General features: G+C 39.2%; 1 protein-coding gene across 1 annotated transcript in view; it reads right to left on the reverse strand.

Moving 5' to 3' along the window:
* ASAH2 (N-acylsphingosine amidohydrolase 2) overlaps positions 1–27,141 on the reverse strand; it is a 61,691-nt gene that overhangs the window by 21,869 nt on the left and 12,681 nt on the right. Inside the window, exons 4-11 of the mRNA XM_004370126.2 lie at positions 26,861–27,037; positions 25,228–25,355; positions 24,064–24,141; positions 8,196–8,316; positions 6,499–6,624; positions 4,956–5,042; positions 2,843–2,947; positions 2,634–2,715 (exon numbers count right to left, since the gene is read on the reverse strand). Coding sequence (XP_004370183.1) covers positions 2,634–2,715; positions 2,843–2,947; positions 4,956–5,042; positions 6,499–6,624; positions 8,196–8,316; positions 24,064–24,141; positions 25,228–25,355; positions 26,861–27,037 — 904 coding nt within the window. The remainder of the gene's footprint in view (positions 1–2,633; positions 2,716–2,842; positions 2,948–4,955; positions 5,043–6,498; positions 6,625–8,195; positions 8,317–24,063; positions 24,142–25,227; positions 25,356–26,860; positions 27,038–27,141) is intronic.

Here is a 27,141-nt window from a genome sequence, read left to right on the forward strand (position 1 = left end):
ATGGTCTTCAAAAAGAGGAACAAAGTAGGAATATTCATACTTCCAGATTTCAAACTTACTACAGAGCTACGTAATCAAGACAGTGCAGTACTGGCACAAGGATAAATGTATAAATGGAATAGAATTGAGAGTCCAAATATAAAACCATATGTCTACAGTCAATTGATTTCTAAGACCATTTAATGGGAAAAGAATAGTCTTTTCAATAATGGTAGTGGAACAACTGGGTAGCTACATGCAAAAGAATGAAGTTGGATACTTAACTTCATACCATAAACAAAACATAACTCAAAATGGATCAAAAACCTAAATGTAAGAGCTAAAAACTATAGAACTCTTAGAAGAAAACATAGGGGTAAATCTTCATGACCTCAAATTTGGCAAAACATTCTTAAATATGACAGAAAAAACACAAGCAACAAAAGAAAAAACAGATAATTTGGATTTCATCACAATTAAAAACCTTTGTGGTTCAAAAGTTTCTCCTATAGAATGAGAGAAAATATTTGCACCTCATATATCTGATAAGAGACTTATATTTAAAATACATAAAGAACTTCTACAGCTCAATAATAATAATAATAAAAAGATGATCTAATTTAAAAATGAGCAAACGATTTGAATAGACATTTCTCTAAGGAAGATATACAAATGATCAATAAGTACATGAAAAGAGGTTCAACATCATCAGCCATTATGTAAGTGCAAATCAAAACCACAATGAGATACCACTTCACACCCACTACCAATAAACCAGTTGCCATCGAGTCAATTCCGACTCATAACGACCCCATGTGTGTCTGAGTAAAATTGTGCTCCATAGGGTTTTCATGCCTGATTTTTCAGAAGCAGATCTCCAGGCCTTTCTTCTGAGGTGTCTCTGGGTTGCTTTGAACTGACAACCTTTTAGTTAGCAGCTGAGCACTTAACCATTTGCACCACCCAAGGACTCCTCACACCCTCTAGGATGGCTGTAATAAAAAAGTCAGACAATAACAAATCTTCGCAAGGATGTGGAGGAATGAGAACCCTCATATATTACTGGTGGGAACATAAATGGTATAGTTACTTTAGAAAACAGTCTGACAGTTCCTCAAATGATTAAATACAGTTACTATGTTACACATGGGTTCACCATGAGTCAGGATCAACTCAACTAGCAACTAACAACAATGATATAACACAGCAATTCCACTTCTAGCTATATACCCAAGAAAAATGAAAACATATGCTCACACAAAACTTGTACATGAATATTTAAAGCAGCATTATTCAGAATAACCAGAAGGAGGAAACAACCCAAATGCCCATCAGTGGGCAAATGGCTAAACAAAATATGGTATATCCATGCAATGGAATATCATTCATTCAAAGGAATGAAGTACCACTACGTTACAACATGGATGAACGCTGACCACATTATGCTAAGTAAAATAAGCTGGACACAAAAGGACAAATAAATGATTACACTCATGAAATGTCAAGAATAGAGAACTCTATAGAGACAGAAAGTAGATTAGTGCTTGCTGAGGAGTGAGGGGGTTTTGGGGAGCTAAGTGGTGATAACTAAAGGGCACAAGGTTTCTATCTGAGGTGATGAAAATATTCTAAAACTTACTGTTGTGATGGTTTCATATATCTTTAAATATACTAAAAACCATTGGATTGTACACTTTAAATGAATGAATTATACAGCATGTAAATTTTATTTCAGTAAAGCTGTTTTTAAAAAATGATCGCTTTAGAATATTAGACCAAACTAGATGAAAGACTACTAGGCAGTGGTTAAGACCTATGGCTGCTAACCAAAAAGTCAGCAGTTTGAATCCATCAGCCACTCCTTGGAAACCCTATAGGGCAGTTCTGCTCTGTCCTATAGAGTGGCTATGAGCTGGAATCAACTTGACAGCAACGGGTTTTTTTGTTGTTGTTGTTGTTTTTTTGGTATGATGTCAAATAGATCAAATTGCAAGTGTATTTCTTAATTTTCTTTTAATTAATGGTTCCGAAATATATGTACATAAAAGAGAAGAACGAAAGACAAAACGTTCCCTGTAGGTGATATTCTTTTCAATGTTTTCCATTTTCTCTACTTTCCAATGCATATTATTTCAATGATAACCAGGATAAAAGTATAAAAGCTAAAATAATTATGCATTTCAGTGGTAAATTTGTGGAAATATATACAAGGAGAGAACCCGGGACCACGTGCTTTAGGATCCTAGGGGCCTCTGCCTGATGAAGACGGGCTCCATTAAAGCAGTCAGGGAAACCAACACTAACAACAGATGGTCGATCCTCTTCATATCAGGTACAACAGTTCCCCTCCCTACTCCCTCAATCCTACTCTAGCCGCAGCCCAGTTTAAAATTAATCATCTATTAATCATCTGTACATTGAAATGCAAAAAGAATTTGTCTCTGATTATATTTGAATTAATGGAACGCCAAGTTCCAAAGAGGCTTCTCTCCCTGTGAAAATCTAGGCTGTCATGTGCAAACCTGCAAAACGTGCACACCCCTAGATTCAAAAATAAAAATAACAAATGTACTGGCTACAACTAAAACTTTAGCAGGGAACAGAACCCTGAAGCCTCAGCCCCGGGAACCGGAGATTCATCAGACTCCACTCACCCTGTGTGAAACTGAGGACTCCAACTCCATCGATTGTGCCGGCTGCAAAGCTGTAGCCCAATGCTGGTTTACAGGTTTTTACCTAAAAAAAAGGTTTTAAAAACAAAACAAACAGAAAAGGAAATAGAAGTTAAGCTGCAAGTAAATAATGAGATAGCCCCAGAGCTTTTACTCTGCTGGCATAATCCGTGTGACTCAGTGACACTTACTGTGTATGTGGAATTGAGCCAGACAGTGACATCCGTCATATTCACCCACTGGTGAGCTGAAGCCAGCGGTCCAGTTACCTCCTGGGAGGCAGAGTCATAGAGTGCCTAGAAAACCCACACAGGCTTGCTGTTACAAGTAAAATCACTAACACAAATTCTACCAGATCTACCCAATAAGTAACAATTTGGGAAAGCATTTCTCAGCAAAGCTTTTGTCTTCCTGGCTGCTTAGAAATAGTCCACTACCCATGTGGATGTAACTACCAACCCCAGTTGCTTCCCAGAAGCTCGACAGCCCCAGGACTGTTAACCTGCGTCTACTCACACAGATATGATATTCCAGTGATACAGACAGTGGCACAGATGGCCCCAATCTCACTTGAAATACAGTCAAGAAAATTTAAGATTAAGAGTACCAGTTGCCGTCGAGTTGATTCTTATTTATGGTGATCCCTTGTGTGTCAGAGTAGAACTGTGCTCCATAGAGTTTTCAATGGAAGATTTTTTTGGATGTAGATTGCCAGGCCTTTCTTTCGAGGCACCTCTGGGTGAACTTGAACAGCAAACCTTTTGATTAGCAGCCAAGCATGATAATTGTTTGTACCACCCAGGGACTCCAAGATTAGGAGGATGAGCCACATTAATTTCTTTGCCAGAATGAATCTATCCTCAGGTTTCCCCATGGAGTATCCCTCTCAGAATCGTTCAATCCTCTAACATGGCTGATACCAAGGAATCACCTGAAAGGCATCAGGCTCCACTTAATCTGCATCAGCCCCATGCCACCCCCACATCAGCTCTTAATTTTTTTGATATGGCCAGTTGATGCTTTTTCAATCTTGTGGAAAATGTGAGTAAACATGTTCAGAAACTTCCGTTTTTATTGATCTTCATTATACAATATAGGCACATCTTGCTCAGCACAAATCCCCTTGCCTGACACCTAGCCCACTTCCACTCTGTACCCATCCTAGTTTCGACAACGCTCCGCGAGCTTCCAAGGTATGTCATCAGCAACACCAGCTGCAGCCTGCCTCCCCATGAAGAGGGAGGTTGTGCCTTATGAGAAGAGAATCCAGAATGTGGGGCAGGCAAATCACTATGGCTCCCAGGCCTGTAAACGGTAACAAAATTTCCAACACCAAAGTGTGTCATTGGCACACACCCTAAATAGAATCTGTTAATTTAGAATCATCTGCTAATAATACCACAGTAATTAAAGAGAAACTGCAGCAATTAGGCTGGCTGGTGCTACCAATTTTGTGGCTGAGGTTTTTCAAAGTGCTTTTGTTCTTCCTTAATTATTGCTTCTGAAACATTTTAGATACTTGGGACAAAATATTTACTTATACACACACACACACACACACACACACACACGGCAGAGGTAAGAGGAAGGGATTTAATTCTCCTTTATCATACCAACTTAAGGTCAACATTTTTCTTTTTAGGAAATCTGTCTCCACAGAAATGGATGTAAAATATGGGGACAAAATGGAAGATAAAATTTAGGAAAGGGAGGAGGATAGGGTAATTCATAGTAATCTCACTGGAGGCCACTTCTCTCTCCATCAACAATTTTTAAGAAAAGAAAAAAATGGATAATCTTTGCCACATCAAAGAATGCTAGGAATTAACTTGAATCCAAATTGTGAGAGCTGGGAGTTGGGCCTCTCAGCTTTGCTTTATCACCAAAGGAATCATTAAAAGTGGTCAGCTGACTTGGCAGGCATAGGCCTCAGAGAATTACAAGAACAGCCTGCCAAATTTGGATCAGTCTCATTTTATCTGAGGCCACATTAGTGGAAAACCTTACAATGTATCTCTATCACCTACTCTCTGAAGCAAGTGCTCTGACTAAAATAGAATGTTTTCCCAAAGACTTGGTTTTAAATGTACTTCCTGTAAGAAGTCAGACCCAAGCTTTCAGAGAGAGGCTGGTGAAAGCAACCTCCTTAACTGACATGTAACTGCATTCAGTCTTCCAGATTCCCCAGCACTGCCTGAGCTCTTGTTGTCTTTCTTATAATTATTGACTTCCCAATGAACAGTGTCAGCGGATTTTAAAGAATAATTTTAAACGAAGGTGAAAGGAACTAGGCCCATGACTTACCTTGGCTCTCTGATAAATGGATCGTCCTATAATTTGTGTACTGTCAAGCATATCCTTTCCAGGTCCCGTAGCAATGCACATGCTGGGCTGGAAGAAAACGAGGAAGGATGCCTTCTTACAGAAATAAGCCATTATTTTAAGAAATAAGAAACTACAACTGAATCTCAGCAAACAGATTTTTTCAAAGCCGCCTTCTAGCATTTCTTTCCAGAAATTCTCTTAATTTACAGACTAGGATAAACAAAATCATGCATGGAATTGAAGCAGTCAGTGTCTTCAGAAATTATCTATTCCACCACCGTCCTTTTAAAGATAAGGAAACTGAGGCTCAGATGGGTTAGAGGACTTAGCTACACAGGTAGCTAAGACTCAACGCCAGGTCACTCCGTTTGCTGCAGGCTTTCTACTTTGCTAGTTCCTATCTATGACTGTTGCTCATGATCATCTTAAATTGAAACTCAGTTAAAATTATATTGGAACAACTAGCTGGCCCTTTGGGAAAAATCAATAAATAAATCTGGCTCTATATTTTACTTCTTACATCAAAAAAATTTGAGATTGATCAAATACTTAAATATTATAAATGGAATGCATAGACAAATACATAGAAAGAGGTGTGAGAGTAGTAACTTCTGGGATGAGCAGAGGTGGAAGGGAGGGAGGTGAACAGGCACTTTCTACTACTCACTACTTCCACGTTGTTTGAATTTTTACAGCAAGATTTTTTAATTATGTAATTTAAAAAGAAAGAAAAGGAATTTTGACTTTATTTAAAAAAAAAAAAACCCTATTGACATTATAAGGATCCCTGGTTGCACAGTGGTTAAGCACTCCGCTGCTAACCAAAAGGTTAGTGGTTCGAACTCACCCAGTGGCTCCACAGAAAAAAGACCCGGTGATCTGCTCCCATAAAGATTAAAACTAAAAACCAAACCCATTGCCACTGAGTCGATTCCAACTCATAGCGACCCTATAGGACAGAGTAGAACTGCCCTATAGAGTTTCCAAGGAGTGCCTGGTGGATTCAAACTGCCGACCTTTTGGTTAGCAGCCGTAGCACTTAACCACTAGGCCACCAGGGTTTTCCCCATAAAAGATTACAGCCTAGAAAATTCTATGGAGCAGTTCTGCTCTGTCACAGGGATTTGTTATAAGTCAAAGTTGACTTGACAGCACCTAACAACAACATAGACGTACAGTCAGTAAGAAATGTCTCAGGCAGGCAGGTTTTGGTACTAATTTGTGACTTCAGAAATCCCAAGACAAAACGCTTCAGACTGTCCAAGTTTAGGATATTTAATCTCTGACATTTACTGAATGGTTTTACCATTCAAAAAACTTAATCAACTAGAAAAATATAATTTTACTCAATTGAAATTTAGGGGTTTTGACAAGGAGGGTACTTTTGAGAAGAGAAGATGCTAGACGTAAGTAGGCCAGTATATACTTGAGGAAAACGTATTTGTAAATTACTGGTGAATATTCCAATATAGTATGTACACGAGATGCAAAAACAAAGATTTTAGGTGCCACAATTACCTACCCCGCCAATGCGACAAGAGCTATTGAAGTTCTCACAGGACTCTCCGGTGTTGATGCAATGTGGGCCGCGAATGTTGGGGGACACATCTCCTAGGTTTGATGAAGCGAAAGCTGCTACATATGGTCCCTGCCAAAGAAACATCCAATTGCCTTTTATGCTATCTTATTTTCTATAATAACTTCCATTAAAAAGACAAACATTCAGTCCACTCTGGTGAACTATGCAAAATCATTTGCAGACAGTAAAAGGAGTTATGTACAAAATTATGAGAAAAATTATTTCTGAAGAGGCTCACACTGCAGTCAGTATATGTATTATTACTGAAAATATCGTCATTTCCAATAAAGTTGTTTCAAGTCGGACAGGTTCAAACTTATGCCTCAAACAGAAACATTTTGACAAGAAACAGTGTGCAAAAACAAATTCTAAAATGCTGACCCATCAATCTAGTCTCTAGTGTTTTCCCTGGAACTCGGGAGATCCGTTTGCCCTTTAAAAGTAAATATCCTATGGGCTTAAAAAGAAAAGGGCAAATCTACATTTTCCTATTACAAAACTGAACCCAAACATACCATCCACTATCCTGAGCTGCCCTCCATGTATCTTTTCTCTGGCTTTTCACCCTGAAATAAACAACACGTAATTTTTCAGAATGGGGCAAGACATTAGCCTCAACCCAACTGGTCTATGACTCCACCTTAAATGCCTTAGAATTCTTAGAGAAAGAGATAAGCAAATATTAGAGGGCAGAAGTCTTTTTTGATACGAAAATGATAATTTATCCAAAGTGCTCAGCAACCAGCCAGTGATCATAAATATGAACCTACTTTCTTTTCCTTAAAACTACAGGCTAAAATGGAAAAAAAAAAAAAAAAAAAGTGAGTTATGTCAACAAAGGAGCTAAGAGATCAGACTGAATGTTATTGGGGCTTTATAACAGAAAATTTATTCTGGGCAAGGTCCTGGGCCTCTCACCTGCCCCCTCCCCCATCTTCTGCATTTGGGGCTTGGATGCTGGGGTCAAACAGGGCAAGGTCCTTACTCTCACTTATCTATCTGTAGTCATTAATTCATGCAGAGCTGAGGAGCTTCCTGGAGTGCATAGACTGGGTTGCTGGCCCTCCATCTCTGATTTTGTCACTCACTGGTTTTCAAAGCTACAAAAACAACTTTGGATTAGGGTTGTAGCTGAATTTGGTTGTATTGCAGGAAAGCAGAACGGGGTCCTTGAGAAGGAATTCGTCATTAAGAGGGAATTCTGGGCCAGTAAGATCCCAGGACTCATCCCTGGTCCTCATTCAGGCTTCTAAACACTATTTTAAGAAGGTTCTAAATACCTTTTATATCTCTGAAAACAAAAGTAAACATCACCACAGTGTATCATATTTCCAGGTTGATCAAAACCATTATATATTGGAAATAATCTTGAACTTGCCCTTCTTTACCTAACTAATTGTAACTGTATGAAGCCATCAATATAAGTAGTATATGAAACAAAGAGTAAATGGTTTATTAGTCATTTTTTAATTTTTCTTTCCTGATTAGGGAGGATGGTGAGTTCTTTCTATCAAGACTATCAGTATGTGAGGTTCATGATGACACTTTATTCTGGAGATTTGAATCAGCTATTCTGCACACAGCATGAATGATGACACTTAACGAATCAAGATGAAGTGTCCAATCACATAAATTCTCACCTCTCCAGGTAGATGTCCTCTGTTCATCTCTTGCTCAAAAAGGTAAGATGCATAGCCCATATTGTCACTATTTACAAGATGGTTGCTGTTGTTCATGCTGACTGGGTGGATGGCAAACCAGCTGTAGAAGAGCCAGAAGCCTGAGTTAATGAAGCCAAACAGAGAACGGGGGTGAAAAGCAATGACTAGTGTGTAAGTTTTCTCCAGCAGAAAAAGTATAAAAATTTAATGATAGGCATTCCACATTTAAGTTCTTTCATTGTTAAAGAGCTTAAATTACAAATAATGTACTCAAAAAGTCTGATCATTTTTTTAAATTAAAAATACAAAACTCTATTTTCATGAATATTTCATCACTATTGTCTTCATCATAAGCTTTTAACAAGAGCCAAGACTGGTAAGTTGCCAGATGACATACCTGAATTGTATCTAGAATTGTATCGAGATAGACCTTGTCCTCAAAGACAGATACATGCATAATAATTACTCAAATCAACCCATAATATCAATCCAATAAACATTCACTGAAAGTTTGCTGTGTGCCAAACACTGAATAAACTGTGGTTTACTCTCAGAATCTCACAGAACACAGAGATGGGAACAAATGGCTTTAATACAGTGTGACAGATGTTATAAAGAAATAGGCATAAAGTGTTAGGGGACCCCAGAGGAGGTTGCAATTAATTCTTAAGGGTATTCCAAGGAGAGGGAACAGCAGAGGAAATGCACAGAGGCGTGAAAGAGGATGTTATGCATAATTCAATATATCCTTATGCATAGTAATACTTTAAGTGGAGAGCTGTTTGGTTTACAAACAAATTTTAGATTTGTTACCTTATTTGAACTTCACAACAACCATGACAGGTAGGTTGATATCACCTCCACTCTGCATAGGGGGCTCAGGGAGGTAAAATGGCAGCCCAGTTGGTAGAGAGGGCCAGGACTCAAGTCTAGGCCTTGTGCCTCCTTGTCCAGTGGCGTTTGTACAATCAAACCTCCACGCGGGTGAAAAAGAAGATATTTGCAGAGACGACATAAAGCAGACTAGAATGCTCAAAACAGAGATGTGCCAGTTCATAAAGTTTCAGATTACCTTGGAATTTTAAGTAAAAATCCTTTGTTGATTCAATTGTTCACTGAAAATTATATAAACATTTCAGTTTACATTCCTTCCTCAGTTACACAATGCACAAAACTGAACGTTTATTTAATGACTAAAGATGTTTTAGGACTCCAAGGTCATCATTCCCAGATTCAGTCAGTTCTCACTGCCCAGTGGATGTCGATGTGGGGCAGAGGTGGCCAGCTCAAAACCCACAAGTGCTGAGCAGTTAACGTAGGTGAATTAAGCTGGGTGACACAATAGGGAGTGATATGGACTGTGGAGATCTGAAGGGGTTTGCATAGTTTAAAGGCTGAGGGCTCTACCCAACTCCAGCAAAACGTTGCCTTATGGGAATGTAGGCCCAATGCTGCTATATATCCCAGTTTTTCAAAAGAAGCCACAAATCTAGATTTTTATAAAATATTTCCTGATTTTAAAATGTCAAATCTAGTTTCTTCAACAAATAAATAGGTTAGAAACAAAGAAGGGATACCACGTAAATTAAGAGACATAAGACACATAGCCAACAAACGCATTGTGTGGGCTGTTTAGATTCTAATTCAAATAAGCCAACGGCAAAAGACTTTGTTGATACAATCAGAGAAAATTGATCACAGACTAGGTTTTAGATCACATTAAGAAGTAATTTTTAATTTTGTTGGTTGTATTAATGGATTATGGTTATTTTTTTAAAAAGTCTTTATCTGATAGAGGTACACACTGAAATATTTATGGGTGAAATGATATGATATCTGCTTTAGATTCTCTAGCAAAATAAAGAAAAAGGGAAAAAAGTCAAACAGAATGACAGAATATTGCTATTTATTGAAGTCACATGGTTGTTACATGGGGATTCATTACATTAATCATTCTAAATTGGTATATATTTGAAAATTTCCATAATAGTGTTTTTGTTTTTAATGTTGACATCCATTTCAAATGTTGTTAAACACAGCGTCAGGCCAAATCACCAGTCTGTAGGCTGAATTCGGTCCCTGAGATGCCTATTTGCCGCTGTGTGAAGGTATAGAGCTTTAGGATGAAGGTGTTCTAAGGTCGTCCCCTAGAAGTTACTTTCAAGGCCTTGGTGGCACAATGGTTTATTGCTCAACTGCTAACCAAAAAGTTGGCAATTCAAAACCATCCAGCGGCTCTGCGGGAGAAAGACCTGGCAATCTGCTTCTATAAAGATCGCAGCCAAAAAAAACCCTATGGGGCGGTTCTACTCTGTCACATAGGGTTGCTGTGAGTCGAAACTTGACTTGACGGCACCTAACAACAACAAATATTTAAGAAAACCTTTATATTAGTTTTGGGGTAGGGGGAGGGTTGTCTTTTTCTCTTAAAACTCAAGTGCCAGGAAAAATTCTCATCAGCTAGTATTTTCTAGTTAGTTAGATTCTGCTTCTTTGGAGTTTTACTCTATTTCAAAGGAGCCCTGGTGGTGTGATGGTTAAGAGCTTGATTGCTAACCAAAAGGTCAGTGGTTCAAACCTACCAGCTGGCTCTGTGGGAGAAAAGACCTGGTGATCTGCTCCAGTAAAAATTTCAGCCTATGAAACTGTGAGGCAGTTCTACTTTGTCCTATAAGGTAGCAATGAATCAAAATCAACTTGACAGCATACAATCAACAACAATTCTATTTCATTTGGAAGGCAAATGGGGTAGGAGCTGTGGCAGTGGCTCCCAACCAAAACCATTTCTGTCTGCTAGCGTCACGCTTATGTGAGCCAAATTCAGCCAGACTGACACCTGTTCGGTGCAATCAAAGGAAACCCATAGAGCAATTCTATCAGCAATGACTACTGTTTCACATTAGGCCAAGCACTTTATATACAGGATCTCATTTTATTGTCTTAAAAACCCTTTGAGGCAGGTACTATCATTATCCTCAGTTTGCAACTAAGGAAATGGTCTCAAAATGGTGAAATAACTGAATCAAAGTCACACTGATATATGTTAACTTACAGACTATGAATCCAGGTTTGTCAGACAATAAAGCTCATGCCCTCATTTGCTATGGAATACTGGCTCTATCCCTTCTGTTCACTCACTTGCTCATTCAATACACATTTAGTTCATCTGACTCTACACCAGGTCTGGGGACATAGAGGTGAATGAGGCATCATCATGCCCTTGAGGAATTCTTCACAGAGGATATGACATTTGTGCTGGGTCTTAAAAGATAGAAGGAGTTTTGTAAAAGGACCAGTGAAGAAAAGGTAGGCGTCCCTGGGTGGTGCAAATGTTTAATGCACTCGGCCACTAAACAAAAGTTGGTGGTTCAAGTCAACCCAGAGGTTCCTTGGAAGAAAGGCCTAGCAACCTGCTTCTGAAAAATCAGCCATTGAAAATCCAGTGGAGCACAGCTCTACTCTAACACACATGGGGTCACCATGAGTCAGAACTCACTCAACAGCAACTGGTTTAGCAGACGAAATAGAATATGCAAAGGCATGAGATGTGAAGGGGTATCCTGTATTCAGAGAATGGATCATCAGGGTGGCCACAGCAGAATAGATACGAGCAAGGAAAGATAGCTGTTGTTCCATTAATTTAATCAACATAAATTTATTGTTAGCCAAGTGAGTTGTAACGGTTAATGTTATATGTCAACTTGCCTAGGCTATGATTCTCAGTGGTTTGGCAGATATTATGTAATCATCCTCCATTTTGTGAACTGATGTGAGCAGCCAATCAGTTGGAAGTGAAATTTCCTTGGGTATGTGGCCTGCATCTAGTATAGAAATGGATGTTCTGGCAAAGCTTGCTCACTCTTCTTGATCCTGCAATCTTCTCAGTGTCTGACCTCTGGTTCTTGGGACGTAAGCCAGCAAAGGCCTCTAGCCTGTTGCCCGCAGATTTTGGACTTGCCAACCCTTGCAAGCCCATAAGCCAGCAGAGACTTCCAGCCTGTCACCTGATCCACGGAATTGGGACTTGCCGGCCTCTATAATTGTGTGAGCCATTTCCTTAAAGTAAATTTCTCTCTCTCTCACTCCCTCTCTCTGGTTTTGCTCCTTTAGAGAACCCAGACTAAGACATGGGTGCTTGGCATTATGTTAAACTCACAGAACGCAGAGAGGAAGCATGTGTTCTGTGCTATCGAGGAACTCACAATGAGCTTTGATAATATCTGTGGAGAAAGTAAATGCTTGGAATTTTGGTCTGTTAATTAGAGTATAGACTTGAATTTTTGTTTATTTCATTTATGTTAGACCTTAGGAAATAAATTGAACTTTTTCTCTGCAAAATTGAAATAATGAATATTCAAATAAAATTATTTGAATATAAGAAATGGAAGATACATTTTTCCTCCTGTGCCCTTTGAAATATTTACTATTAAAATATCAGGCTTGCAGGCAGTCATCCAAGGCACAACATTTTGTCTCTATTCATCTGGAGCAACAGAGGAAGAAGGAGAGGCAGGAATAGGAAGAGGATATGGAATGTGTGGCTAATTGCCTCCATGAACAACTGCCTCCTTTGCCATGAGACCAGAAGAACTGGAGATGGTGCCTGTCTACCGTGACTGAACATTTTAGTCAAAGATTCTACAGAAGAATCCTGATCAAAAGGGAGAAAATGTAGAACAGAATTGCAAATTATCATGGACTCTAGACTTCCTGGAACCTTGAAGGGTGGATAAACCCCTGAAACTATTGCCCTGAGGTAATCTTTAAACCTTAAACCAAAAATATCCTCTGAAATCTTCTTAAAAACAAACAGTAGTTTAGCTTAACTAGTAAAAAATGTCTGCCTTGAGTATTATGCTCTTTTAAGATAGCTATATACATACATGGGATCAAATGGACAACAGCAACCTGAAGATTAGATAGGAACCTTAGGGGGCAGTGAATTTATGTTTATGGTGGAGGAACAACTCAGAAAAGGAGCTGAGAATGGTTGCAGAACTCGAAGAATGTAATCAATGTCACTAAATGGTATGTGTAGAAACTGTTGAATTAGTGTATGTTTTGCTGTGTATATTCTCAACGACAACAACAATATAAATAAAATTAAAAGATATATATACCAGGCTTGTCACAGCAACCAAAGTACTATGGTAATAGGTAAATATTTATAAAGATAGACAGAGGGGCAGCCATGTTAATTTATTTTATCTAGTCAAGAAATATTCATCAAAGCAAAGTTCAAAAGAGAGGACGAAAGGTTTAAGTAGTTTTAGAAGAAGTTAGAACAGAGACATAAAAGGGATGAATACATGCCTGATAATAAACATTTTAAAATAATGATTATGTCACAACAAGGATTAAAAAGAGGAAGCAGGGTTCTGCTTGAGTCTTGATATAATCAAAAGTATGGCAAAACTCAAGAGATTTGGGATCTTATCCTAGTTTGTAGCAAAGTTAGTTAAATTTTCTGGATCTCTGTTTCCTGAGATTAAAAAATATTAGATCCCAACTGTGTTTTGTGAATCAATCAACAATATATTAATATAGAATATTATATTTTTTACTCCTGGTAAATGAGGCATTTGGAGCAGAAGATCTCTAGGGCCCTTTTCATTCAGACATTGTGTACTTCCTACTCTGAAAAAAAAGAAAAGCCAAATGCAAAATCGAGCTCCTTAAATATTCTAAAATAGCAAGAAACTCAGTCAGTCAGCACAAGGTGACTGGCAGAGGGGGTAGGGGGAGGGGCTGAAATCCAGCCCCTGCTCAGCTTACCAAGCCAGGCCTGGAGAAGGGGCAACTTTGTGTGATTTACACCAAAGGCCCTATGTGCTAGCTGCGCCCTCGCCAACCTAAATGTCCACCAAAAGGGAAGCAGAAAATTGTCCATCATTCAAAAGTAGTGTTCCTGAAGACTGATAGTAGCATGCGAGCTTTTTGGGTAAGTTCAGTATCGGAGTCCGTATAGTTCAATGGCTAAGAACACCAGCTCTGGAGTCGGACACACCTGGATTTGATTGACTAACTCCCGGACTTACTACTTTTGTGACCTTGAGCAAATTACTTTACCTTTTTGAACAGTGTTCAGATCTGTAAAATGAGAATAATATTAGTACATACCTCACAGCATTGGTGACAAATAAAGAGACTAAGACAGTAAAACCTGCAAAAGCCAGAACCTGTATAAGGTAGAAGCCTGTCGGAGAATGAAAACACAAATATTTTCCACTTAAACAAGCAATAGAAACGTGGTAAGACTGCACCTTGTCAAAGGCGGAAAACTTGCAAGACCCAGAAAAACAAGGCAGTTCTGCTGAGTTCCGGTTCTCACGGGTTTCACTGTGTATGTAAAGTGCTAAAGCCTGGCCTATACTAAGAATGGAATAAATGTTCACTATGATGGAGCAGTGACCAAGAGCTCAGCTGCTAACCAAAAGGTTGGCAGTTCGAATCCACCAGCAGCTCCTTGGAAACCCTACGGGGCAGTTCTACTCTGTCCTATAGGCTCACTATGAGTCAGAATCAACTCGACGGCAATGGGTTTGGTTTTTGGTTTTTTGATGATGATGATGATGATGATAAGGAAAACGGAGATACAAAGCTCTGGATGGAACAGAGGTAGAGAAATATATGATTAATACCATGTTAAAATATACAGAGTATGTATATGTGTGTATACGTGTGTGTATTCAAAACATATATATTCAACTGATATGATATGAGCATGAAATGATTACTGTATTTTTACACAAATAATGCGTGCATTGCCATGTCAATTGTCTTCCACTTATTGCTGTAAAAAAGGAAATTAGCATAGTGCGCTTATGAAAGTACCTTGCAGGGGAGGGTGCAGCCAGAAAACAAATGCAGAAGGTGCTCGTTATTTGTGTAAAAATATGGTAAATGAGGATACCGTGCCCTCTTGTGGCAGAGACTTGAGTGCTCACAGAGTATCTATGTACTATTCTATTTCCCAGTCCCACTTGCAGGGTGGGGCATGTGAAATAGCTCTAGTCAATATGTGTACAGAAGGACTATCCAATGTTCATTAAACTTCACGTGAGTGAGAAATAAGCATTTAATGTGTTAAACCACTGGAATTTCACATTCGTCCGTTGTGGCTCCTGACATTTATTACTCTGATTAATACACCCTTTTCACCTCCCTCACAGTCCTCCTCACTCTGCCCGACTGCCAACTGCCTGGTGGAGGAAAGGGAAAGGGTGTTTCATTGTGTTATAATGGATGGGTTATTGGGTCCATGATTTTCCCAAAAGGTAACCTGAATTTTAAACAGACAGAAGCAATGAATACAGACAAGACTGCTCGGATTAAAGAAAGACAGTGGGTTGTGGCACAGAGAAGCCTTTCCAAGATTACAGGTAAACCCGATGGCCAGCAACCTGAAAAATCTTTCTCCATCTCTGTTCTAGAGAAGAGATGTGCATTATCAACTAATCCTTTCGTTACCTTCAAAAAAAAACCCCTCTAGGTAATATTGGAGAGGCATTTGCTTTGGGTGGATTGTAGAAAGTTACTGCCCTAAATGGTATGATTCAGCGGTCAACAAAAGGAAAGAAGAAATAGTAAATAAGAGAGGTTTCTCATGTGCTTGTCTGCTTGCTTTAATTCAGTCTAACTAGGAATTAAAGAGATACAAAGGGCTGGACAGCTTCACTGGAGAATTCTACCAAACTTTCAAAGAAGCATTAACACCACTACTACTAAAGGTATTTTAGAGCATGGAAAAGGATGGAATACTTCCAAACTCATTCTATGAAGCCAGCATAACCCTGATACCAAAACCAGCTAAAAACACCCCCAAAAAAAAGAAAATTACAGACCAATACCCTTTGTAAACAGTGATGCAAAGATCCTCAACAAAATTCTAGCCAATAGACTTCATCAACATATCGAAAAAATAATTCAGTATGATCAAGTGGGATTTATACCAGGTATGCAGGGATGGTTCAACATTAGAAAAACAGTCGATGTAATCCATCACATTAATAAAACTAAAGAAAAGAACCACATGATCTTATTAATCGATGCAGAGAAGGCATTTGACAAAGTCCAACATCCATTCATGATAAAAACTCTCAACAAAATAGGAATAGAAGAGAAATTCCTCAACAAAATTAAGGGCATTAATACAAAGCCAACAGCCAACATCATCCTAAATGGAGAGAGTCTGAAAGCATTCCGTTTGAGAATGGGAACCAGACAAGGATGCCCTTTATCGCTACTCTTATTCAGCATTGTCCTGGAGGTCCTAGCCAGAGCAATTAGGCTAGAAAAATAAATAAAGGGCATCCAAATAGGTAGGGAAGAAGTGACAGTGTCTCTACTTGCAGATGATATGATCTTATACACAGAAAACCCCAAAGAATCCACAAGAAAACTATTGGAACTAATAGAAGATTTCAGCAAAATATCCAGATACAGGATAAACTTACAGAAATCAGTTGGATTCCTTTACACCAACAAAGAGAAACTCCAAGAGGAAATCACCAAATCGATACCATTTACAATAGCCCCCAAGAAGATAAAATACTTAGGAATAAAGCTAACCAGAGACGTAAAAGACCTATACAATGAAAACTACAAGACACTACTGCAAGAAACCAAAAGAGACCTGCATACGTGGAAAAACATACCTTGCTGATGGATAGGAAGATACAACTTTGTGAAAATGTCAATTCTACCCGAAGAGATCTTCAGACAAAATGCAATTCCTATCCAAATTCCAACAGCATTTTTTAAGGAGATGGAGAAAAAAATCACCAACTTCATATGAAAAGGGAAGAGGCCCCGGATAAGTAAAGCATTACTCAAAAAGAAGAACAAAGTGGGAGGCCTCACACTACCTGATCTTAGAACTTATTATACCGCCACGGTAGTCAAAACAGCCTGGTACTGGTACAACAACAGATACATAGATCAATGGAACAGAACTGAGAATCCAGACATAAATTCATCCACCTATGAACAGCTGATATTTGACAAAGGCCCAAAGTCCATTAATTGGGGAAAAGACAGTCTCTTTAACAAATGGTGCTGGCATAACTGGATATCCATCTGCAAAAAACTGAAACAAGACCCATACCTCACACCATGCACAAAAACTAACTCAAAATGGATCAAAGACCTAAATATAAAATCTAAAATGATAAAGATCATGGAAATAAAACAGGGACAATGCTACAGCCCTAAAACATGGTATAAACAGAATACAAATCATAAGTAACAATGCACAAACACCAGAAGAGAAACTAGATAACTGGGAGCTCCTAAAAATCAAACACTTACGCTCATCAAAAAGACTTCACCAAAAGGGTCAAAAGACAACCTACAGACTGGGAAAAAAAATTTTGACTACGACAAATGCGATCAGCATCTAATCTCTCAAATCTACAAGATAATGCAAAACCTCAACAACAAAAAGACAAATAACCCAATTAAAAAATAGGCAAAGGATATGAACAGGCATTTCATCAAAGAAGACATTCAGGTGGCTAACATACACATGAAGAAATGTCACGATCATTAGCCATTAGAGAAATGCAAATCAAAACTACAATGAGATACCATCTCGCCCCAACAAGGCTAGCATTAATCCAAAAAACACAAAATAATAAATGTTGGAGAGGTTGTGGAGGGGCTGGAACACTTATACACTGTTGGTGGGAATGTCAAATGGTACAACCACTTTGGAAATCAATTTAGCGCTTCCTCAAAAAGCTACAAATAGAAGTACCACACCATCCAGCAATCCCGGTCCTTGGAATATATCCTAGAGAAACAAGAGCCGTCACACGAACAGGTATATGCACGCCCATGTTCATTGCAGCACTGTTCACGATAGCAAAAAGATGGAAACAACCTAGGTGTCCATCAACAGACGAATGGATAAACAAATTATGGTATATTCATAGGATGGAATACTATGCAACGATAAAGAACAACGATGAATCTGTGAAACATAACATGGAGGAATCTGGAGGACATTATGCTGAGTGAATTTCGTCAGTCACAGAAGGACAAATATTGTATAAGATCACTATTATAAGAACTCAGGAAAAGGTTTAAACACAGAAGACAACATTCTTTGATGGTTACGAGGGTGGGGAGGGAGGGTGAGGGTTATTCACTAACTAGATAGTAGACAAGTATTATTTTAGGTGAAGGGAAGGACAGCACACACTACAGGGGAAGTCAGCACAACTGGACTAAACCAAAGCTAAGAAGTTTCCTGAATACAATCAAACACTTCGAGGGACAGAGTAGCAGGGGCAGGGATCTGGGGACCATGGTTACAGGGGACATCTAGGTCAACTGGCATAACAAAGTTTATTAAGAAAATGTTCTGCATCCTACTTTGGTGAGTGGCATCTGGGGTCTTAAAAGCTAGTGAGCAGCCATCTAAGATGCAGCAATTGTTCCCAACCCACCTGCAGTAAAGGAGAATGAAGAACACCAAAGACACAAGGAAAGTATTAGCCCAAGAGACAGAAAGGGCCACATAAACCAGAGACTTCATCAGCCTGAGACCAGAGAACTAGATGGTGCCTGGCTACCACCAATGACCACCCCGACAGGGAACACAACAGAGTCCCTGATGGAGCAGGAGAAAAGTGGGGTGCAGAACTCAGATTCTAGTAAAAAGACCAGACTTAATGGTCTGACTGAGACTGGAGGAATCTCAGAAAGCATGGCCCCTGGACTGACAACCTAGAACTAAAACCATTCCTGAGGCCAACTTTTCAGACCAACATTACAGTGGACCATGGCACATAAAATGATACTCGTGAAGAGTGTGCTTCTTAGCTCAAGTAGATACATGAGACTAAATGGGCAGCTCCTGTCCGGAGGTGAGATGAGAAGGCAGAGAGGGTCAGGAGCTGGTTGAATGGACATGGGGAATCAGGGGTGGAAAGGAGGAGTGTACTATCACATTATAGGGAGAGAAATTAGGGTCACATAACAATGTATGTATAAATTTTTGCATGAGAGAGAAACTTGAATTGTAAACTTTCACTTAAACTACAATAAACAAAAAAAAAACAGAATGGCTTAGTGAGGGTGGTCACTGAGGTTTGAGCATGTACTATTTGAATGGATTTAAGTGGACTGAGAGGAGAGTATAGAAGTAGAATAAAGAGCAATAGAGAATAAACATGCAGACATTATAATTCAAGAAGTCATAGTCTTAGATGGTAGAGAAAATTTACACTCCCCGCACACCCCGTTCTATATGTCAATATCATTCCAATAAATTAGTGTTATTCCATAAATTGGATTTCTCTGTTTGTACACATTATTCCAATAGGTGGAATGAATCACTACCCCTGTTGTTTTTTAAAATGTGGCTTTAAAGGCTCCCCTTCCCTTGCCCCTTTATGTAAGAATAAAAGGATTTGCAATGTGTAAGACAGAAGGCAATAGGGCTGCCATTCAAACATCTGCTCAGATCTTCCTTACAGCTCTAACGAACAGGAGCCTTGTCATACTGACTCCTGGAGGGCTGACAAGGTGAGGAAAAACAGTCCATGCCACTTGAGCAAACTCAAGGAAGAAAACTCTCCAGAGGCAAAGAGGCAGGGAAATGGAAGAAAAGCGAGACTGATCCTGCTGTGTTGCAGCATGCTTAAGGAAGTGAGCCAGTCTCCCCAGTGCTATTCCCTGGACGGTGCGTGCTTGGCTGCTAACCGAAAGGTTAGTGGTTTCAGTCCACCCAGAGGCATTTCGGAAGAAAGACCTGACAATCTGCTTCTAAAAAATCAGCCATTGAAAACCCTATGGAGCACAGTTCTACCCTGGCACCGGTAGGATCACGAAGAGTTGGAATTGACTCAACAGCAATTGGTTTAGTTATTGTTTTTGTTTTCCTTAGCTGCCACTGCCAGAGCTGCCTGCACAGTGACTGTATGAGAAATGGCTCTGCCACAGCCCAGGGCTGCCATGCAGATTATCTGCCCTCGTGACTTTCTTTCTGGTATAGATATTTGAAGCCTCAGTTTTATTTTCTCTCGTAATAGCTTCTTCATGTACATAGTAGTGCACCAGGATCTCTCAAGACCCAGTTTCATCTCCTCCATTGGTAACAGCCTTTCTTCGAGGTGTCTTCCAGAGTCCCCTAAAGTAAATTTTGAAAATGCCACACAGCTTATATTTTAAATCAAAACATCCCAAACGTGTTCTCCATTTCTGAAGAAAATTCATTCACTGTTTTTTTAATAAGGTGGTATAGACAAAAAGACAGAAATATTTTCCTTACATAGATCAACTGGAGCAAATGTTGGCTTTACAATTATAGAGGTCTTAATGGTTCACGGAATTCTTTCAGCCACGTAATTTTATTTCATTTCTCAAGTCACCTCCCTTCCTAACCCTTCAAGAATCCAAAATCCCCAGCCCCAGCTTAAAACACTTTAATGGTTTTCCTTTCCCCTTAGTATAAGACCAAAATCTTTACCATGGTCTTTAAATCTTTTTAAATGTCTAGCTTTATCTCACAACACCCTGCCCCACTGCTCTCTGCACTCCAGCCACGTGGACCTTCCATCAGTTCCTCAAATGGGCCACAGGACTTTTGTACATGCTTCTCCCACTGTGTTACATGTTCTTTACCTCCCATTTTCCCAGTTAATTCCTACTCTTCCTACAGTTTTCAGCTCCATTGTCATGTCCTCAGGGAAGCATTTCTCAATCTCCTTGATGAGGTCAAATCTCTCAAGATATGTTTTCATAACTCCACATACCTTCCTTTCTTAGCCCTTAACTCAGTTATAACTTTACATGTATTTATATGACTATCTGAATATCTCCTGTCTCCACCAGCAGACTAAGTTCTATAAGGGCGGCAACTACGTCTTATTTTTTCCTACCAGACTATCCCTAGTACAAGCTCAGTGCATGACACATATATTCCACAATTATTTAATGCATGAATGAATGAATAATAATGTCTGTGTGGAAGGAAAGTGTTATATTCACATTTGAAAAATGTGGAAACTGAGTCTCACAAGAGTTGAAGGGATTTGCTCAAGAAGCACAAACACAGATATTCTGATCCCAAGGCCAGAGAATGCATCATTCCAAATACTGGGAAGTACTGCATGGCACATAGTAGGTGCCTAGTGAAAACTTGTTCAATGAAGAAGTGAAGACAAAATTAAAGTAGGAAGGAAGGAATTAGGAACATCAATATGGTTTTCAGTATGAATAGGATAGTCTTGGCTTCAGTATAAACTATCCCTATGACACTGGCCAGGCCACATCACCTTTCTAGGCCTTGGCCCTTCAGCTGAAGGTTGTACTGGGTGGTCTCCATGCTATACAATTCTGAGATTCTGTGCTTCCAAACTCCCTGCACCCTGGGATTCTGTCTAACAGCAGGCACCTATATGTGGTGGCTGACATATTCCAGCAGCCCAGATTTGGCTTTACATTTTGGATCATTTTTAACATATTCAATGAGCAGTTATCACTATGCAACAAGAGGCAATTGCAGGAACAATTACATCAAGAATAACATATGTCAGTTATAGAAACAATGGAAAGTTATCGTGGTATGTTAAACACAGCAGATGGAAAAGCATTGCTATAACGTTGACAGTTGACCCTGGGACTTTCAGATATGCGATATAGTTATAGGCAAGAAAGTAAAGAACATCTGGCCACAAGGATAGCATTTTTGAGCTTTCTATTCCCATTGTTAAATTATTCAGAAACTAGTAAAAGAGAATCGTGAATGATCTGAATCATTAAGCCAAGAGTTAATAGAAACTGTAAGGGAAAAGCCACCTTTTCCCAACAAATTTGAGACGCTCAGTCTATCTAGCCATAGATGTACATTCTTATCCTGACACTCCTGAGCAGAACCCTCTTCTGATCAAATTCTCCACTAGAGTGCTTCACAGTTTAGAGCTAACTTCCTTTTCCAGATTCATCTCTTACCCACTCCCTGACCTTGCCTACACTCCAGACTCATGACTCACTTCTTGTTCTTCATGAACTCCAGGAAAAATTTTATGGCTCCTTCAAGGTCCAGCTCAAACGTTGTTTTCTCTTTGAAGCGTTCCACTATGCTCCCAGGCAAAGCTCAGTACTACTTCCTCCAAATTCCCACGTCGTTTATTTCTGCCCACATGACAGCACTGATGGCTTATGTTATGGTTATTTGTCTGTCTCTGTCTCCTGCCCCCAACCACCCCACTAACCTGTAAGCACACTGAGGATAGAGACCATGCCTTATTTATCATAACATACCCTAAGCACATATTAAATGCCTGACATATAGAAGGTCTGTTGAATGAAATGCCAAATAGCAACTAATCAATAGATGAAGTTATTGTAATGGAATAACTAGTTCTATTATGTCAGTGCATATAACAAAGTTTATTTTAAGAAGGAATTTACAGTGACCCTACTTTTAGTGACTCTAATGCTAGGCATTCTGATATGCCAATAGTGGATTTATTTGGAAGAGGTAGAATCTTATTCTATTCCTTACCTTTTAGCTAAAATTATTAAACTCTTTTTACATGCCAGGCACAGAGCTAGAGCTTTGCATGCGTGATCTTGTTTAATCTTCAGAGAACCATAGGCGCTAATATTATTCTCATTTTCAAATAGGATAATTGAAGTCTAAGTGGATGAGTTGCTTTCCCCTAGCCACAGAGTTACTAACTGGCAGGGCTGGAATTTGAACCCCGGTCCAGCTGACCTCAAAACCTGAACTCCTCACTACGATGCTGTCTTCTGCCAAGTTATAAGGCCAACCCTGGTGTCTGAACTATGAGTCTTGACGTTTAATATTTTTCTTTACTCCTTTGTTATTTTTAATTCACTGTTAATTTTCATTTGGATATTTCAGAATCTTACCTGGTACACTCCCTCACCACCTTTACTAGAACTTACTATTAACATTTTAAGGACTCATTTTATCCCACAATTTTAGAGATACAGAGCAGTTATAGAACTTGTCCAAATCACATAGCTAATAAGAGCAAGTCAAGGTCAAGGTGTCTGGCACTATGTTAACCTCCCAGTCGATTCCTGAGTCAGTCCAAATGCAGGACCAACATCACATAGGAATGCAAATGCCTTCTTTTTGAACAAAATAAAATCTATGAGTTTTCTAATATGCAGTCACTATCGAAGAACAATGTTAAAATTTGTTTTGAATTGTAATTTCACCTCCTCTGCTTCCCTTAGGAAGGTAGTACCAGTTCTGCTTTTATCATTAATCGGCATTGTCCTGCATTAGGCTTAACCCTTTTAGGAACCTGTAAAACCAAACCAAATCCTTTGCCGACTCATGATGACTCTATAGGACAGAGTAGAACTGCCCTATAGGGTTTCCAAGGAGCAGCTGGTGGATTTGAACTGCCTACTTTTTGGTTAGCAGCCAAGCTCCTTTAGGAAAAACACAGGTTAATAATTACTTGCCTGGTTGGTCAGATTGTTGTCCCCATTTTAGCAAGAGATCGTTGTGCACTGTTATAGAAGCTCTTCATATGAGATCTTGATACAGTAATAAGCGCTAATGTTTACTGAGTCTTTATATTACATGCCAGCTGCTGTGCTGACCTCTTTACTCGGATCCCTCACTAATACTTGTATTAACCTCGTTTTACAGAGGAAGAACTAAATCCTGAGGGACTGAGAACCTTGCCCGACGTCATAGCTGGATCCTAGATGTGTCTGCCTCCTGGAGTCGAGACTTAACCACTTGACTTATTCTCATCTCTACTGCATGATTCTGTTCTCTTCCCATACCCTACTCCGTCACCCTTAATTAAGGAAAGTTATCCTGACAGACTTAAAAAAGGAAATAGAGTACCTGATGACACCCAGGTCCTGTCCATTCAGATCTACCATTTTCAAAACTACCATTTCTTTATCTGTATTTGAAGAATACCTGGTGAGCAAAACAGAGAAACTTAGTTCTGTGTTAGAACCTGACCCTTATGTTTTATGACAAACAGTAAAGCTGACCAAAAAACAAAAATGACTTTCAATAAGTGAGTCTCCCTGACAAGCAATAGTTGCATGTATTATATCCTGTACTTCATTCCTCAGCTAAGAAAACAGTTTTCAGCTGTGATCAAAATTAGAGGCACCAGGTAAGCTGACTGGAGCAGAATTATACAGTTTCATATAATTTATAGCATTATGTAACATATATGTATGTTTTTATACAAAAGATTTATCTTTGAAATTTCTCCTCCGGTATCAAATTTTAATGGAACATCTTAAAAATAGCTAGAAATATGCAACACGAAAGCATTCATGACCTACAACTTAAAGCATTTTTCATGTCCTTTCAAGAGAGACCAGATTATCTTTGCTAAAAATCATCTCCTTTGAAAGCTATTGAAATATATGCAGACGAATGAAAAATGCCAAGTGCTTCTCTTCTGTCACAAACCTGGTTCATCACTTTAAAAAAATAAATAAAAGACAGAATAATCATCTCCCTCAGATGATCCATTCAGTTACGTTGGCTTTATTTCTTGCTCTTCATTCCTGGCTCTTTAGTCTTTTATCTCCTCTCCCACGCCACATTCTCCTGAACTAAGATGATTTCTTCTGGATACCATGTAATAAAAAGAGCTGTTCATTAATTTAACAGATGTGTGCTATGTACATTATTATAAGCATAATACAGACGAAGAAGCTGAAAATCAATAAAGATAAGTACATCCCTTAACATCAAGCTAAGATGAAATCGCAGTTGTGCCTGATTCCAAAGCCTGCAGTCCTTCAAACACCCACACTGGTTCCCACAGCCAGAAAACGGGAAAGAAATGGCCCAGGTTGGTGTGTGTCTCTTCATTCACTTTTTGTTTCTTCTTGTCTTAAATACAAACTTTTTAAAAATTATTTTGACGTTGATACCCTTCTAGCATTCCACTGTGTTCACCAAGTAATGATCCTGTACTTCAGTTTTGCTACTGTTCCCTAAAGGAAACACTTTGACTTCATTTTGATAATTTCTCCTCACCTTGCTCTCTCTGATAGTGGATTCTGAAGATAAGAGTAAGGGCTTCGGTTGATCTGTACACCATCCACATTTCCTTTATTGATAAAGATTTTGCCTGGTTTCATATTTGCATGTGCTATGTCAATGCTCTAACGGCAAAAAAAAAAAAAAAAATTGTAAGTTTAGAAATCCTGGTGGGAATAATGACTTAGTCAAGATAAACGAAAGAGTCCTGTAGACCATTTCCTTTGTCTTTAACCTGGCCTCATTATGGAATGAAAGCAGAATGACGGCTGGTGTCATTCTGGAGGTAGCCAGAATGGCCTTTAGGCTCAAGATGGAGGTGTGTATAGGGAGGCAGCCTGCTGATTAATGCCTGAAATTGCCAAGCACTCCATCGCTTAGTCTCTCTGGACTGCTCTGCAGCTGGGGCAAGAGCTGAGTCAGGCACCACTTGCCATTTCAGATGGTCGAATGAGAGACATTACTCCTATAAGACTGGGACAAGATTTACTAACGCAACTTCCTCACCTTCCCTTCCCTCTAATCCCTCCGCCCTCTAAGCCCCTCTGAGCAGGTGTTCCCTAAACTTTTTGACTGAGAGCCATAGTAAGGGATACGTTTTTCATCATAACTTAATATACAACATATGCATACTAAAACAAAAGTTTCACAAAACAAATATACTACTATATGCGGAACCCTGGTGATGCAGTGGTTAAGCATTCAAGTGCTAACCAAAAGGTCGGCAGTTCAAATCCACCAGCTACTCCTTAGAAACCTTATGGGGCAGTTCTACTCTGTCCTATAGGGCCGTTATGGGTCAGAATTGACTTGGCAGCAACAGGTTTTGGTCTTATGTATTATGCACTATGATATTTTCTGATTTATTTTATTATAGTTCTTTTTTTAATCTTACTGCAACTCATGAAAATGATTTTGTAAGCCATTAATAGACTGATAGCCACAGTTTGAAAACCATTGTAGTAAAGTGTTCTGCCTTTGCCAGCTGGACCCCTGGATATTTGGGTTGTGTTTATGAGAAAAACTAGAAAGAGACTAAACCTGGAAGGCAAATGAATGAAGGAAAACATTATCAAGTTTCCTAAATAAGAGAATAATAAGCTGAAATGCAGGAGAGAGAGGAGTAAAAACTCATGAACCAGGATTAGAAGAGGAGTTTGAGGGTATTGGTGAAGAACACCCTGGAGGTCTGGAGCTGCTGTAGGTTATTTTAGAAATGATGATGTTGTGTTTATAAATTGGATCCCCTTTTATGCTCTTTAGGAAATACAAGGCAAGTGTGGAATTATTTGTAATTAGGTTTCTTGTTGGGTTTCTTTTCATGTAATTATGCAGAGAACAGGCCATGTGGGGCCTATAACTTATAATGTTTCTCATCTCTTGGGATGACTAGATGGGGCTTACTGCCATAGAATCTTCCTCTCTTGCTCAATCAGTGCCTCAGGCCTCATAGTCACAGCTCAGGAACAGAAGCTAAAAGGAAGCCAGGAAGGGTAAGGGTGATAGATGCTAAGTCTGTGCTCAGGCCCAGATTCTGTAGGCACTCTCCACATCATACCAAACCACCTCTAAACCTCCTACCAGCAACGGTAAAGGACAGCTGCCCCAGGCTATTTGACTTGTTGCCTACCTTTATGATGCCGTTGACCATGTACTCAAAAGTTCTATTGCTAAATCCTTCACTGGCAATTATGAATATAGTATACTGGAAGAAGCCTGCTGGACCAGAGTGTGTATGAGTGCCACTCAGGATAACATTGTCTCTTCTGTACAGGGAGCCATATTTACTCTCCAGTCTTTTCAGAACCTTGAAAAAAAAAAACAGAACAAAGAAGAGAAAAAGCAAAACACGGTAGCTCAGCATGAGAGAGGCTATAATGAGTTCAATCACTGATCTATGCTGATAACATC

The sequence above is a fragment of the Trichechus manatus genome, unplaced genomic scaffold, assembly GCF_000243295.1.
Source record: "Trichechus manatus latirostris isolate Lorelei unplaced genomic scaffold, TriManLat1.0 scaffold00007, whole genome shotgun sequence".
Taxonomy (NCBI): domain Eukaryota; kingdom Metazoa; phylum Chordata; class Mammalia; order Sirenia; family Trichechidae; genus Trichechus; species Trichechus manatus.